This window comes from Cataglyphis hispanica, chromosome 13, assembly GCF_021464435.1.
Source record: "Cataglyphis hispanica isolate Lineage 1 chromosome 13, ULB_Chis1_1.0, whole genome shotgun sequence".
In the NCBI taxonomy this organism is placed as follows: Eukaryota; Metazoa; Arthropoda; class Insecta; order Hymenoptera; family Formicidae; genus Cataglyphis; species Cataglyphis hispanica.
Genome location: NC_065966.1, coordinates 5,298,427 through 5,316,387, shown reverse-complemented (window position 1 = coordinate 5,316,387; position 17,961 = coordinate 5,298,427). Strand labels below are relative to the sequence as shown.

Genomic DNA, 17,961 nt, shown 5'->3' with positions numbered 1-17,961 from the left:
AAATTATGATACAAGAGAATTGCACAACACAATTTATATAACAAGATCGTTGTGACATTGTTGCGAGAATTATATCTTTCAATTTTTCTTGCGCGAACGACACGTCGTTGTTATCTGCGGTTTACTTAATATACTTCGTGAATGCGTCTAGCCTTGCTTCTCAGTCGGAGGTGTAATTCGTTCTTTCAATTCTACGCTGATGAATCATCGTCGTTTCCTCTCTCGCGTACTACGACGACGACGTAACATTCTGCTCGGTACAACGAACGCATTTTATCTCGTTGCATTTAGCTAAATATTGCACTGAGAAAATTTTAAGACTAAAATAATTAAAATAATATTTTAAAACACGACAAGATCTGGAATCTTATTTTATAGAAAAAATTTCTAGAAAATTAGGGAATTTAAAAATTCAAGAATCTAATCTAAAATTAAATACTGATTAAAGTCTAAGATTTTTTTTATAAGATTTTATTTTTTTCCCACAAATCTTGACAATCTGAGAGAGTGACTTTTAAAACTAGATGTAAAAAATTAAAAAATTAAATTTTTCATCATTACTGATATGTATAGTAGTAATACTGTTCGCATAGTGATTTTTTTTCAAGAATTGCACTTTTTAATTTCTCAATGACATTGTACAACCTTGATATTGTCGTCATCGTGTCACACACATAGGATGTACATAAGTACACGATGACGACGTAATATCCGCTCCTCTCATAAAATGCGCTCGTTCGGTTTATTATCGTACGGCTGATTCTTTTATCGGTTCACGGATTCACACGTGTGCGCGATTCACCGACGAGATATTGACCCTCTGACCGAGTCGCCGAGTCGTTAGTGATTTATCTCGTCCGAGCGGTAGATGCGTGTCGAGCAAAAAAAAAAAAGGAACGAAGAGGGAAGAGATAATTGCCGTTTATTGCGTTTCGAATCTGCCATAAACGAGGGCTGCTCGGGATGATTTACGATAATCGCATTGTAAAGACAGTATGTTCGAGTAACGATTCGAATTTTGTTTATTTAATAATTAATAAAATTGTTTATATGAAATTATTACGCATTCTTTAATAAATTATATTAAAACAACGACAAGTAAGAAAGAGTTAAACTTAAATATTTGAACAATCGTTGCGTAAGTTGAATAATCACGTGTGAGTAACGATAAAATGTCTGGTTGATTAAAACGATAGATTAGAAATAAGAAATGGTGTGAGATAAACTAAATATTAATATTCGTGACATAATTAGAAAAAAATGTGATATGTAAAGAAAATGACGTGCTTTTGAATGAAAATAATTTATTTTCTTATCCTATCCTGAATAAAAAAAGTCTATAATAAAATAAAAATTGCAATCTTTTAAAGATATAGAGAAAAATAAAGAGACCCTATTCATTTTCGCTTTTGAATCGGAATAAAAAAAATTAATAACTCAGACAAAGTTTCGTATATGATAATTAATATTAATGTGATCTTATTAATAGACACCATAAAAGCAGATAATTCAATTGTCATTAGTATTGTAATTTGTAAAACATTATTCTGCGTAGAATTCTCATTAATCGAATATTAATTGATATCGATTTCCAAAGCTTCGGGTTGTTAGATAATAGCATTCGGTCGATAATATTCAAAGAGCGACAAGGTCCTGCATTTTATTGGACATAGCGTCAGAGCGAACAGATAGCTTTGTACGGTTTCCACCAAAATGCGATAAACACTAATAAATGTATAATTTAGTCCCCTTGTTACTTTTGATATTAGCCTTTATCGTGTCACGTACGTATCAATCATCGATTTTTCGGCGATTAAATTCTCATCAGATCGAGGGAAGCACTTAGATTAGTGTGCTCGAGATACATGTAATTTCTATTCTTTTTATGACATTGATTACATTGATTGCTACAGCTATTAATTATAATTACACAATTAAGTGCTTGCATCTTTCTTCGCAACTTTAAGAGTGCAGAACATTGATAATTACACAATTACGATTATTTATTTATGAAATTATATATTATTAACGCGTATAATAGAGACTAGATAATTGCTTAAATAAAATTTTTTTTGAGAGCAGAAATTTTAAGTCACTTTCTTTCTCGACTTTTCTGCCTTTGGAATTTACTTTATTTTTTTAATTATCATGGAAATTTTGTTTACCTGAACATGGTGAGAATGTCCTGCGTGAAAATGTCTTGTTACACATCGAAAGATTTATTTTCTCTACAAAACGAGAACAATATAAAAATATCTTTAGAAAGTAGACGGTCCGTTGAAGATGTAGGTAGTTAAATCTCTTTGGCTATTTTCTCTTTATTCATACAATATAAAAGATTTAGGAATAGAAGTTCAAAATATGTTAAATAAAATTTTTCCGTTATTATTTTGCGTGCTTTTTTCTAATTGTAAGTACATTTCTTTAATAAATTTTGATTTAACAAATTTATTAATTGCTGAAAAAAATGTATAGTATATTGTAATGCCTTCAAAGTTCTTGAATTTTTTTTCTAGACGTATAAATTGAATTACTATCAGAATAAATTTATTGTCAAAAGGTTCCTTTTTTAACTAACGTATATTTTTTCTGCGTTTTTTTTTTAGTATTGAAATTATTTACTTTATATTTAGAAACTAAGAACGTGTTAAGCAATCTCTTACATTAGAAGTTACTCGAAAATATTCAAATTTAAGAATACACGGACTTATATAGATACCTAAAAGATCGATGGTACGAGTGGATACAACACAAACTTCTACTTTTTGAAGAAAAACAGATATCGATGGATTAGTGCGAAGGCGTATGCTTGTTCCTCTATTCTCTTCTATCTTCTTCGCTCGCCGCTTTCAGTGAAGTAATATAACTTTGTAAATTTGTTTAATCGATTTATTCTTTAGAAACACGTTTTAAAACTTTGAATCTACTAGAGAAAAGAAATCCGGAATTTCCCTTAAAGTATCTTCTATTCAGAGAATGACAAAAAAGATGAGACGCTACACTGGTCAGAAAATGAAAAATAAAAATTTTCTTTACTACATGATTCTAAGAAACGGAAAATTAATTTTTTCCGAAAGGAAAAACGTGTTGTGTGCGTGCGAGGTTCTGTTCTTTTTTATCTTTGCACGGTGACCAAAGAATCCGATAATTATTGTGATTAGTTTTTGTATTGACACGTTGCATCCCTCGCAAATCTCGACGTGCCTTTGTTTGACAGTTCCTGCGTTTCTTCGTCTTTAACGATATCGATCGCAGATTTTTTTTTTTGTTAAGAAAAGTGTGACGAGAATTTCTGCAGATATCATAATTTATTCGTGAATTCAAAATGAAGCATCGTATCTCTATTCATTTTTATATACGTGAGAGAAGAGTCTAGTGCGGCTGTGTTTTCGTTGACAAGCATCTAGTTGTAACTGAGCGATCATAAGACGCTTAATCGACAGTTTATTGAAACGTCATGTTTTTTTTTTTTCTGATTTCAGTAGACAAAATGTCTGTGGACAAGGAGGAATTGGTGCAGCGCGCGAAGCTTGCCGAGCAGGCGGAAAGGTACGACGATATGGCGTCCGCGATGAAGGCGGTCACCGAGACGGGAGTCGAGCTGTCGAACGAGGAAAGGAACCTGCTCTCGGTGGCGTACAAGAATGTCGTAGGAGCGAGACGCAGCTCGTGGCGGGTAATCTCCTCCATCGAGCAGAAGACCGAGGGCTCTGAGCGCAAACAGCAGATGGCCAAGGAATACCGGGAAAAGGTTGAAAAGGAATTGCGCGAGATCTGCTACGACGTATTGGTGAGTGATACCTTTTTTTCTTTTTTTTTCTTTTTTTCTTTTTTTCTTTAACTGTCCCAAGTATATCTTGGGTACCGGTCGGCGAACAGAACTCATTGTTCGTCTAAAAATAAAATGGGAAAAGTCATTCGAGTGATGTATTATGAAGAATCGTCGTTGTAATATTTATTTTTTGAGTTAATTCTATGTTTTTTTGTTTCTTTGTTAATTCTATTCCTTGGAAAATCTAGAAAACCTCAGGAATTTTCACCTTGAAAAATCAGGGAATTTTCATTTTTTTTTTTTTTTTTAACTTTATTCGAACTTGAGGAATTTTTTCAAAAGTGTATTCTTTATTTTAATCTTATTTATTTTGTTCTTATGTTGCAAGCATCGTTAGTCTGATAGGCCAATGATTGTGAATTATATATTATAAATATATATCTTTTTCTCTTTGATTATATGTTCATTGTCGTAACAAAAAACTGAATTCACATTTTTTTATTGTAATCTTTACAATTAAATTTAATTGCAATTTGATAGAAAATGAAAATATTATGCAAATGAAAAATGCTTATCTTATAAAAGTCATTCAGTTCTTTGCAGTACATTTTTAAAGTTAATATTTTAAAAATTTAAGTAATTTATTCATTTTTTTGTATGAGTGAAAAGCATTAGAAAACGCACACAAAAAAAACTTATTTTAAAAAATTCCATTTAAAACTTTTCTAGTTTTACCTGGAATTTGGAACAAATTACCTTCAGGAAAAATCAGGAAATGTTTTTACAAGCTTTGAATAGACATGTAATTATTGCGTTGGTTGATTTTAGTGAAAATCTTTACTCATGAAATGCCGATAATATCCATCTTTATATATCTTATATATCCATCTTATATATTTTATTTTTGTCTTTACTTCGATTAGCGTTTTTTCATCGTATAAATTGCTCGTACACGTAATTCGCGCATGTGTTTGCCCGGCGGTCAGGCTCATTGTGTCGCTATTGATCGTGGTGGACAAGAAAAGCCGGCGACATGAACGATAAAAGACGAGAGGCGGCATTGAAATATAGGGGAAAAAGCCTCGCTTGGAAAGTAGGGAAAAAAAAGGGAAAAAAAATGCAAGTTGTGTATTTGTCGAGGAATAAATGTGTTTGAACAATTGTCTTGGCGCGACCTAGATGACGGAAGACGAGCTTTTAATGCTCCTCGCCTCGTCTTGTAACATAATTCCCCGATAACACCAATTTAATTTTTAGAGCGTGTAAAGAGAGATAAGGAAGTAAAAAAATTGTTTAATTATTATTAGCTAAAAAATGAATTAGTGGTGTTTTCGACAATTTTGTGTCTTCTTTTCCTTTTCACGTAATAATTATCTTTTTTCCTGTGTATTTTGAAATTGCATCTTTGCATTATACATTGCGATAATGTGTCAATTTCCGCTATCGCTATATGAAGTGATAAAAAATCATCAAGAATTATTTTTGGACGAGATATTGATGGAAGCCATCACACACGCAATTAAGTCATAATAAGGTTAATTGAGTGGGCTCTGTAAGTCTTGGTAAAGCGGAACTGTTTGGGAGAACTTTTTTTTATGAACTGCCACATAATTTAATAATAATAATTTAATGAAACGATCTGTTAACGACAAAATTCGTCACATATGCTACATGTATAAATTCTTCTCTCGCGCATTAATTTCCTAGTTTTGTTTTCTGCGAATATGTTTCATATAATATAATTTGATTATATAAATCAAAATAATAGAAAAGAAATTGGATTTATATATATATATATATATATATATATATATATATATATATATATATAATCTTTTTCAAGCAAATTTATGTATCTATTTCATTGTATGCTCTCTCTCTATCCTTTTGACATTTCTTCCGCCATGTAGCTTGATCATTTATAGCGTGCGGATATTAATTTTTGCCGCATAATTTCGATTCCCTCCTCTGTCAAAATAAACGATACATCATGTCAATGATGCATTCGTGATAAACGCCGGCCGGTGAACTCGGCATATTTGTTCGTCATCCGGGATGTTAATTTACACCCGAAAGAATGGAATGTTGTGTTGGTACGTTGGCCGAAATTAATTTTCCGTCACGCACACGTGATGCTTCTCACACTCGGATTCGCGGTATCGTGTTTCAAATAGTTGGCACTATCACGAGTTTTCCCACCGGATACACAGAGCGGACTTTATATTGTAGCAATATATGTCCAGTTTTATCGCACATTCTTGCGTTATGGTTAATTATAATAAATCAATTTCTAAAATCTGCGAAATCGCGGAGATTACAACACATGACAACGCTATATCTTTCACATATTTACTTGCCACTTTAGTCATAAAAAATATTTATTAATTGAATTTAAATATACTTACTAAAATGACTGATGATTTAAATAAAATTTAAGATCGTAGAATTAATATTCATATTGTGAGTGAAAAACTTGCAAGATAATGCTTACGTTAATAATCTTCTATGTTTTTTCTTGGTGTTGGAAATTTTAGATGATCAAGTTGCATGTATTAAATTCTTGATGAAAGTGTTATATGTCATTTTATTAAAATGTCATTCTCGTAGCTAATTATCATTCTAAAACAACTATCAGGCTAAACATTCTTTCCATATATGTATGATATTATCGCCAAGATATTTATTGATATCGATATCTAAATATTCATTATCTTTTCATTACTGAGAGTATGTTTCTTACATCGTAACGTTGTCATATATGCAATTAAAATTTATTAGAAAATTAAATTTTCTAAAAATTTTACGTGATATCAATCAACTATTTGGTTGATTTTATTTTATTTTTTTTTTATTTTTAACAATTTTGAATTAAATTATATTTCAAAATTTTTTTATGTCGATCGAATTGGTAAGAATAAGAGACGTGTTTTGCTGTAATTTCCGCATTAGTAAATTGTATACTGCTTTCTTTTCTCTCGTAAGAAGCTATTCCGAGAACAGCTCTGCGGTGGTGCATTTCATTTCTTTTTCCGCGCTGTTGTAATGTTTCCTGTTCTCCATACATAGCAACGCGCTCCGATAAGGTGTCGAGGAATATTATATGCCGTTGAGTAATCGACGTTCGTGTATCTGAGGGTGCGCACACAGAGTTGCGACAGATGATAAACAATCAATTTTCTATAATAATAGACTGATGATTTCATTCTCACATAAATTAATCATCGTTTTAAAACATTCTTCTACGCGTCTAAAATTCCCACAAATACACTCATCTGAATATTTATTCAGTTGATCAGTTATTCAATTATTTTAATATTGTATGAATCCCCTCTCTCTCTCTCTCTCTCTCTCTCTCTTATTTTTTTCATAAATATTTTATCATGGAATAGAAATTAAAAAAAAGATACGCGTAAATTTTTTAGAAAATTTATTTATTTATTTTAAGGAAAACATTACACACACACATACATACATACATACATACGTGTAGCAAAAAAAGCAACTGTAATATTTTTGACGCAGATAAAACGGGGAAAAAGTTTGACAGCTTTATGAAAGAAAGTTATCGCCAATAACAAGGATTCACTTTCTCACATCGATCTGTCGTGTAATTGTCAGAAAATCCGCTTTCTAACGAAATATTTCTTCGTTTGAAAGAATTGGAAACGTTAATTCCAGACGAGACGCGTCTAATTGTGCGCCGAATATTTGTTAGCGATTCGTTACTACATCGTCGACGCGATAATGAAACGGGGAAATGCAGTTACGAAAATATCCTCTTTATGTACTGCTAAGTCATTAGCATGGCTGCTCTGTCAGGAATATTTGTGTGAATTGTGTTGAGTTCTTTATTCAAAGTTTTAATTGCATTGTCTGCAACAATTGCCGTGTAAAATAATCTGACATGTAGAAAGTAATTATAAGAAATGTGTTTTTTCTGTCTCTATCTTAAGTTCTTATTCATGCATAGGTAATAACTGTCATAATATTTTATATTTGCTAAAATCAATTTTAAATTCACTTTTTTTTTTTTTTTTTAATGTAACTTTAATTTTTAACATTAATATTAATTAAAAAATTCTTTTCACCTAAATTCTGTTAAAATAAATTGCAACAAGATTTTGTCTATTTTAATTTTTTGTTGAACTTCAAATTAAAATTTTCACAGTAAAAAAATTCGAAAGAAATCGATTCGGTAGCAGACGCGCGCATTCTCTATAATATAAAATGTCAACATGAAAAAGGATAAAGTGAATTGTGTACCGGGTGTCTTGCCTCGAGCATCGAAACCCGTTTGCAAGCAATATACCCAGTTCTCTTCCGCGCTTGGGAATCATCTTACATAGTTGACAATCTTCCGCTACCTCTCGTGCGCGCTTCCTTGCTCTGGATGAAGATCATCCTCCGGATTGGATTTCCAGACGGATCAATTACAGCTTCTATTCACGATTTTCTTCTTCGTAAGAGCGCCGAGTTCTCTTATTCTTTTTCTTCCTGAGAATATCTGCTATTATCCAATGTTGATACATTAAAATAATTCTATCATTCTTTTTTATTATTCAATCGTAGAAGAAGAATCGCTTCTGTTCGTTTCTTAAAAAAATATTTTTTAAAAAAATATTCCAGTTCTTTTGATTATACAAAATTATTCAAAATTTAATTATATAACTTCTTTTTATTTCTTCTTATTACTTTATACATTATTGTTTTATTTTTTTTTTTCAAGTTTTAATCTGTTCTGTAAGATGCTTAGTACATAACACCCACGGCAGGATATTAAAGCATGACCTTTACCTTTATGTCTGAAACTAGCAAAAAACTCATTAAACTCTGAATTATAATCCCCAATGTTTTTTCACAATCTTTAGGATTTTGTCTAATCTCCGTTATCATTACGTGAACCACATTTTTCAGTATCCGGAAATAAACGGAAACGGAAGAGGAAGCGGGACACGCCTGCTCAGACGGACGTACCTCGAACTGCCGGAACTGACACGTTCCGGCTCGTAATGGAGTCGGCCCTTTCTTTAAGGGAAAATTAAATTCGTTCGAGATCATATCATTAAAAAAAAATCCACTGTCTCTTCCTTCGACGTTTGATAACGTAAATGTCATATTTTTTTAAATATCGGTTAACGTAAATCTGTAAATATTTTTAAATGTCAAAATTTTTTACACATTTGTTTATTCATTAAATAAATAATACCAATATTCTAAATTCACTTTTAAAAAATTATAAATCAAAAGACATTTCAATTATTTAATAGATTTTGCTCGTAAACGAGAATTAATTGCAACGAAAGTGTTGTAGGGAAAGAAAGATGGTTAGATTTGCCTCGTGAGATGAACGTCAAACGATGAAATTGGAGCAAGGCTGCTCCAGCTGTGAAACACAATCGTCGGGCGATCGTTCTCGCGCTCTCCTATGCACGTCACCGACGATAAGCGGTGGCACCATTATATTGCGCTTCTCTTTTGACGCAGGCAGGTTTTATAGAAGATCGCTCTACGATTTAATAAAAACCGAGATATCTTTAACTCAATAGGCGCGGAGATCGAGAACGTGAAAAAGTCGATCGTCGTTTTGTCAGTCTGACTTTGCAAAACGATAATTTTAAAAATAGAAACAGAGAGCTGTAGTAAGCAAAAAAAGACAAAAGAATAATTAGAATGTATTAGTATCGAATGCAGCTTGTACGAAATTTTAAAATAATTAAGTAAATTGAAAAAAATTGATTTATAATAATAACATTTGAATCGAAATTAATATTATTTCTCGCAAAGTTCCATTACAGATAACTTAATTCTTCATCGAGCTTATCGAGAGAAACGCATTTCGATAATTTACAGCCACGATTTTATTTCTCCCTAAAGGGATGAAGTTGTCGTGAGAGATTAAAAATTAATATAACAACCAAGATCGTAAGTTACAAAACCGATTCGCGAACTCAATGCGCGAAAGAGCCATTACAATCCGACGACGACGATGACATATAAATGTGTTTTTTTTTTTTTTATTTCCTCTTTTTATTGCGACGCGTCGTAATCGTACGATTACGCGCGACATGATTTATGACGGGCGCGTTCGTGCATTCGAATGCAACAATTTTGCATAGTCTTTGCATAGTCTTTGCATAGTCTTTTGAGATTCATATTCTGTAATAATGTAAGGTCCGATATTAAAAACTATTAAATTCAGGTTTTAAAGTGCATATCGTATTTATTTTGTAAAATAAATAGTGCAAAAATAGCTTTTTAATTATCTCTAAAAGAATGCAATTTTTATAAAAAATTATTTTGATTATTTTTTTATTTTGTATCATCAACATCACTAGACATTTAATTCTGGATTTTGATTTATCACCTTTCATCATCGCTGGCGACGGCCGATGTATTATGTTTAAGGCGCAATAAATATCTTCGCGCTATTTGCACGCGAGTTTCGCGCATGTAAAGTTAGTCGGCCAACGCTGTTCTTACGTCATTAGAAGCGGCCAGGATGTATGAATGTGCGTAGCGTCAAGTGACTCGTCATTGACCGGCGTCGATTCTACGCATTATCTGTATTAACTCGTACCTTATTATAAATACTTTATTGTTTGGCAGCAATTAATGATTTATCTATAATCACATCTTTAAATAATATTATTAATTATATTAATTATTTTAGAAAATATTTTATATATACATCCTATATATATATATATATATATATATATATATATATATATATATACACATCCCTTTTTTTAAATTAATGTTATATCTATTCTTTCATTTCAATTAATTCTCCAAAACTTAATCTGATTACCCTCTCTATAAAATGAATTGTGAATTACGCGATCTACAGTAATAAATTTCAATTCAATTACGAAATATAATCTAATTGTAGCGTGATTTGTTCAAATAAGAATAGAATTGCTTGATTGAGCAATGAAATTTCCAACACAATTTCCACGATTCGATCTTTTCCTTCATCGCATTATTTGCCCCACTACATTATTTTCTTATTTACATTTTAAGTTTATATTTGATTAGTTAAATATAAAGAGTTCGATTTATGTATCTCGTGTGTCGAGAAATAATATTTTTCCAACAATTATACACGTCAACATTTATTTATTCGTCTACATTTGTATATTTACAGGGACTCTTGGATAAGTACCTGATCCCCAAGGCTAGCAATGCCGAGAGCAAAGTATTCTACCTCAAGATGAAGGGTGACTACTACAGGTATCTCGCAGAAGTCGCCACTGGTGAGACCAGAAATAGTACGTATCGATCTTGTATTACACATAAGCTTATCCATGAGATCTTTCTCGTGAAACGAATCGAAGCGAGCTCTCGAAATACGAGATCGTCTTGTGTGGCGATACGATCGTGACTTTTCGCAATCGATATCGACGCGAATGTCAGTGTGGCTGACAGATGACGTTTAAAATTAAATTACACAACGTGTCATGCTCGTAAAATTGCCGAAATTTCAACGGCCTCTTACTTCGATTACGTTTTTAATTGCGTTCAATTCAAATAATATTATATTATACAATATTTATATACATATTATAATATTTGTTGGGATGAGTAAAAGAACTCTTGAGTGTTATTATACTAATCGAATAATTTAAGGATTACATTTTTTTAGAAAAGTTTGTAATTTTGAATAGTTTTACTGTGTGCTATTACTCAATATTATAGTATTCAGAGAAGATATTATAATATTCATTTACTCTACTTGAAGAAAATATCTAGATTGCACGTAAGACCAATAGAGCTGCATAGAACATAAGTAAAGTAAATCGAAAAATGAGAAATCCAGTAATTTTTACTAAAATAAAAAAGCAGTTAAGATTTGTTAATTAATTGAAGTTTCTTGGAAGCTATAATATATAAAAATTTCTTTCACTATAGTATATCTCGAGACATGATAAATCCATGATGTTACGCATCTCTTAAGTTCTAAGCAGCTCTTAAATCGATTAATATATCGAGTTACTCGAAGCGTGTTAGTTCACGCAAATAAGACAAGTAGACACGCTGATAATCCACGTAATATCCAGCCGTGGTAGACGACAGCCAGAAGGCATACCAAGACGCGTTCGAAATCAGCAAGTCAAAGATGCAGCCGACCCATCCGATCAGGCTAGGTCTCGCCCTCAACTTCTCGGTCTTCTATTACGAGATCCTCAACTCACCAGACAAGGCCTGTCAGCTGGCCAAACAGGTACACGTCTAGTGGACTAATCGTTATTGTTTCTAGCGATTCTATAGGAGAGAGAAGCTTGATGGTGATGGTGGTGATGGTGCACAGTGGTGACAGGAACTGCGAATGATTTACTGATTTCCATACCTATCTACCTACTTACTTATCCATCTATTTCTGTTCTACAAAGATCGATACTTTTTTTTTTAAATTTACTAGTTTGACAAAGTCTTGAAATATGATAAAATTACTGGACAGTGGTATTAAAGCTGAAATCTACTTGCCAAAAAGTTGATTAGAGATAAAATCTATTATATATATGATATACATCACTAAATTACATGAGATTATTTAGAGAAACACTTTTATTCAAATTTTTAATATTTACATTAACTATTGATTAATACGCACTGACTCAAGATAGATGTGACACGTCGTGATTGGTCCCATCGTGGAAGATCAGCGACGATTTATAGACACGGTCTGTTCAAGGCTGATGATGCTCTGAGAAAAACGGCATGCGGTCTTTGTAGGACAAACGCGAGGAGAATTGTTGAAATTCGATCGCGTTTGTCTCTCCTTTATCCAGTTTTCGTTTTTTCCTTCTGCGCCCTCCCTCTCTCTCTCGTTCCTTTTCCCGACGACAACGATTTATTACTACGATGGTCGTGGCGTAGAAATGAGGTCGTGGAAGGTGTAATCTGAATAGAGGCTGATTTGCATTTTGCAGCGGTAGTCGAGGATTCGCAGAAGGCGTACCAGGAGGCGTTTGACATTGCGAAGGCGAAAATGCAGCCTACGCACCCGATCAGGCTCGGCCTTGCCCTCAACTTCTCCGTTTTTTATTACGAAATTATTAATTCCCCGGCTAGAGCCTGTCACCTAGCCAAGCAGGTTAGAGGGAGGATTGTGAAAAATTTGCGTTTGGCGCTTCAACACGAGAAGTTTTTTTCTAATAAATTCATTCTAACGCGTACATTAACGCGCTTGTCGTCGAACCGCGTACGCGATAAGACTGCTGATAAAGAACACGGGCAAGAATTAGGGCACTATGCATTCTGATAAAGACATTTCTGCTAAAAATCATTCTTAGTTTAAGCGGCAAAAAGAGAATAAAGCACAATAAATTGTACGTTAAATATTTTTCTGTTTGGATATTAGAAAAATAAATATTTATATTTTTTATAATTTTATAATTATTTATTAAATAATAAAATAAATATTAAATCGGAGAGATCAGCAGCCTTATTAAAGATACTTTTTGTGTACTTCTTCTTGATTCTTGACGTGTGACAATGAATTTATTCCATTTATCCTTTAATGATTATCCGTTTGATTTAATTCTAGTGCTGATTAATTTTTGTAGGAATGTTGTGCTATTTAATCTTTCTCTTTGATTTCTCTTAAACTGCTTTTTCGAAATTCTTTACTAATATATATTGATATAAACTGATGTCTCCACTGGTGCCACACTAACCATCCTGTATGCATCACTCTCTATTTGTGTGTTTTAATATTTGCATAATTTTGTTTGGATAAATATAAAATAATATATAAATAATAATTGTAATATTAATAGACTATTTGAGTTTATCATTAATTATGAGTAATATATATAATTAAGATATTTATAAGATTATTATATCTCAGTTTTAATATATTTCTAATATATTTCTATAATTTCTCATTAAATGATTACATTTAAAAATGGAATAATAGTAAAGTAAAGTTGAGAATAACAAAAAAAAATTGCTAATCAAAGAAACTGAAATGAAAAATATCTGACACATGATTACTTTTGCAGGCGTTCGACGACGCGATCGCGGAGCTGGACACACTTAACGAGGACAGCTATAAGGATTCAACGCTGATCATGCAGTTGCTGCGTGACAACCTCACTCTGTGGACCAGTGATACGCAGGGCGACGGGGACGAGCCACAGGAGGGCGGCGACAACTAACCTTCCTAAGCTTAAGTCCTTTCTAAACCTAATAAGAACATCCTATTCTCTATCGTCCCCCCGTCCCCCTGAAGTGCTCACCCATATGTCCATCCACCCGGATCCATCCACCCATGTCCACCATGTCCTCTCGTCCCTCGCGCGTACCTTATTTCCTTCTTTTCCTTCCTTCTAACCGCAAGCCTCCCTCTTCCTTAAATTTTTCTTCGAAAAACAAATTGGTCCTTTTCCACTCCTCTCTCTCTCTCTCTCTCTCTCTCTCTCTCTCTTTCTGTCTCTCTTTGTCCTACGACCGCACACTGCTGCCGATGCCACCGCCACAGCTGTTACGCCCGGTTCGAAAAACTCGAATGTAGAGAACACTCGAATCATCTATTTAAAGCTCCATTGTATTCTTTTCGCGGATGATGCTAGGAAAAGATACTTCTAAAGATTGAACTAGACGGGGAATTGGAACTTTGTCGATATTCGGAGTGGAATAAAAATTGTCGATTGTGAAATGTGTATCGAGTAAAAACGCGCGCGCGAAGAGAGGCAATCATCGGCGAGGAGAAACGGTTGAGCCTTATGGATCATTTAATTTTTCTCTGGTACGAAGTTTCTCAGACAAAACGGAATCCTTGTTTGACTCATTTGTATGAGGAACAGGAATTGTGGATGAACAGAGGAAAGAACAGGAGGAGACACACTCACATACATCTTCCCCTTTCCCGCATACCCTGTCTCGTCGATGCGCGCATCCCTCGGGTGATCATCGGTAACGCACATTACAAAAGAAAAGTATGCGCTAGATTATTCAGCTTCATGAGTAGCAAAAAAGTGATATAGTACTAAAAGATGAATCACGACATTAGGACGAGACATGGAATGCAGAGGACGATAACATACTATCATTATTCCCGAAATTTGTTTGCTACTTATCATTAAAAAAAAGAAGAGTGTAATGTTAGAAAGAAAAAAAAACACAAAATACAGGTAAAAAGAAATAACGCGGAGGTACGAGAAGAAGCGAAGAGAACGAGAAAATGAAAAGCACGCATGAATCTACTACATTATACCCAGTTGTCATTTAAATTAAATTTCATTGTCTAGCAAGTACGAATATTATTATACGAAGGGAAGAACGCAGGAGGAGAAAGGAGAGTAAAAAAAACAAATACATTAAGTTATTAAGTTCCAAAACGACATCAGTGGTGATTTGATTTTCACGCTCTCGCTGTTTTTATCTTTTTTATTCTTTTTCTCTTCTCCTCTCCGCAACATGACTACCACACAATTTGCATGCAATTTTTCATATATATCTCTTCTCTTGCATAGATTCCTTTCTTTTCCTTTCGTCACAATTGATGAAAAAAAAAAAAACTTGGCAGTTTACCTCCACGACTTTACTGAAGCCAGACAGTCTTAAAATCTATCCTTGGATTTTCCTTATCACGTTTACAATTTTATCTGTAATTTAGACGCAGAGACGAATCAATCAAGGTCGTCAGTAGCGTACAAATAATTATTCTCATTATTACAATCGCGCAAAAAGAGAAGGAGAGCACGTTTCGTCGTCGTTCTGCTCGCCGTCGCGGTCATTCACACACGCTTCCTAAAATTTCGTGTGATCGTGGAATGAGATGCAGAAGAAGGAGGATAAGACGTGAGCCGTTCAGTTTGCTATTGTCATCGTCGAGCATGGAGATTATACACGTTAGATCGTATATATCCTGATCCTGGCGTCTGAATTTTTCGACTTCCTCTTGCACTTTCTATTCCACACATTGCCCCTCATCTCTTTCTCTCTCTATTATACAATATTATACACGAGAGAGATTATAATATATACACCACAGGATATATTTATCACTTAATAAACTCGTATCGTGATTGAGAAGAATGGAGAGAGAACAAATTATACGCACACATACACACGAATATAAAATATAATTGCATATTTACTTTCGTTCTGTGCGATGTTCATTTCCAAGGGTTCGCGAGAGAATGCGTTGTTACGTAATTGCTTCTCAAGAATACCATCGCGTAGAATATCGAGATCCGAAAAAGCTCGCGGTACCTAGCTTCTTCGTCATGCTGTACACATCGAAAGAAGTTGCTTATACATGTATATTTGCATATGCAAATGATTGACTGGCTAAGATAGACTGGGCGCGAAATAATGTATAGAATAAAATGATCGAGTGTATTGAAATTAATTGCCTTTACATGTTAGTGATATGTATGGAGTGCAAGACTTCATTCGACGTGTACCACGCATATATCACGCAGATCGTATATGAAGCGTGATGTATTCTTATCGTTACTAAACTGATCTAAAAGATATATTCTTCACGTTATAAGAGAAAACTGCAAGAAACTCTAACGGGAGGTCAAAGACTATTCAAACACGCTCTCCAACATCGCGTTCGTCATCCGACGCGAAGAAAGAGAGAGAAGAAAAAAGAAAACAGGAAACGAGGAGTTGAATATTCTCGCTCTTCTCGTATATATATGTATAATTAAGTATATGTATATACGTTGCTGATCATATATACACACAAACGTACATGTACATCACGCTTATGTAATATCGCTATGAGAGACAGTTTCAACAAGTTAGTCACTAATTACACGTGAATGGGTAAATGTTTTCCTATTGTCGTGTTGATATTTCTCGATGTATAATCGATGTCTCTGTCGCGACAAGATTGTCTAAAAATCGCCGGGTACGTCATTTGATGCGTTGCGAAGAAAGAAATAGAAACACAGAAAGAGGAAATCAAAGGAGAATAAGATAGATCATGAATAGTGACAACATCCAAACGACGGACTTCTATTCCCTCGCCTCCTTCCCTCAAACGAAAGCGAGAATGGTTAGCATGTGTAATTGAAATATTGTAATTTATTGTTGCCGCTTCAATCATAATGAAAAGTCGAGTTTGTTCTATTCCGCACATTTTGCGACTTGCGTTCTTTATAAACGAGAGTCTTTTAGGATCGAGACAAAGGATGAAGTAAAGATTAAGATACAGGAGACGGAGAAATTAAATATAATGCGGAACGGAATAATCCTGTTCGTGGGATTCCATTATGATAAATTCGAAGTTAAATCTATGCGATTTTGACGTCACTTATATTTATTTTTTTGTACATTGTATCTCGTGCTTTATCCTGTCTCGATACTTGGCGTTGTAAAAGAGAAAAGTCGTACGGTAAAAGTAGACGAATGGTACCATTCTATTCCCATTCCTTTTCCCTTGATTTTACTTCTATCTTTTTCCAGAATATTTTGAGATGAAAGTTCAACGAGAACTAATTTAGGTGGGACCGGGCGTGTGTGTTGTATGTGTGATTAAAAATGGCAGAATGCGAAAACCATCACGATGAATCAAAGAATAACGTTGTTGATCGATCTCGCGGACCTTCCTTGAATATAACATCCTTCTCTTTTCATTCCTCCTTTCGCTCTTTTCTCTTGGATCCACTTCTTTGTTTTTCCCAATCTAACATCAATCTATATCCCAATCGCTCATCTCCAATTCAACAAACCAAACGTTAACATTTTGTGTTCTTTTCATTTTCTGGATATTATAAATTTTCTAAAATAAACGTTATGTTTTTTTAATAATTCTAGCAGTGACTTTATACTCGCTCAGAAGGAACATCATCATCATCATCTGCATTATCATTATCACATATTTCATCATCATCATCATTATCTTCATCATTGTCGACATCATCGTTACGAGCGTATACGTATAAATTCTTCGATCCTCTTCCCGCAATCTTTACCTCCCGGGTAAGATATTCTCCTTTTCCTTTTTCTTTTTCTTTCTTTTTTTTTAATTTGATCATCTAATCACGTTTTAAGAGCAATTTGTTGCGCGAACGTCGACGTGTATGTCGATAATCGCGAGGGAAGCAACGGCGACGTGTCTCTTTAATCGAGTACGACGTGTTTTAGTCACGCGAATTCACGTGTGACTTTCGCCTGTAATCCTGATCTTTTGCACGTAAAACCACATCCATTCATCCACGCATGTG

General features: G+C 33.8%; 1 protein-coding gene across 8 annotated transcripts in view; it reads left to right on the top strand.

Moving 5' to 3' along the window:
* The window catches only part of LOC126854259 (14-3-3 protein zeta), a 43,099-nt gene extending 27,979 nt beyond the window's left edge, over positions 1 to 15,120 (top strand). For 4 of the 8 annotated variants that reach the window (XM_050600821.1, XM_050600823.1, XM_050600817.1 and 1 more), the window contains 4 exons: positions 3,483 to 3,790; positions 10,920 to 11,043; positions 11,833 to 11,996; positions 13,780 to 15,120. In XM_050600821.1, the coding sequence (XP_050456778.1) occupies positions 3,491 to 3,790; positions 10,920 to 11,043; positions 11,833 to 11,996; positions 13,780 to 13,935 (744 nt within the window). In that variant the 5' untranslated portion in view covers positions 3,483 to 3,490 and the 3' untranslated portion in view covers positions 13,936 to 15,120. Of the gene's footprint in view, positions 1 to 3,482; positions 3,791 to 10,919; positions 11,044 to 11,832; positions 11,997 to 12,705; positions 12,870 to 13,779 lie in introns of all 8 variants that reach the window. The other 4 variants (XM_050600824.1, XM_050600820.1, XM_050600825.1 and 1 more) reach the window with 2 other exon arrangements.
* The last annotated feature ends 2,841 nt before the right edge of the window (positions 15,121 to 17,961 follow it).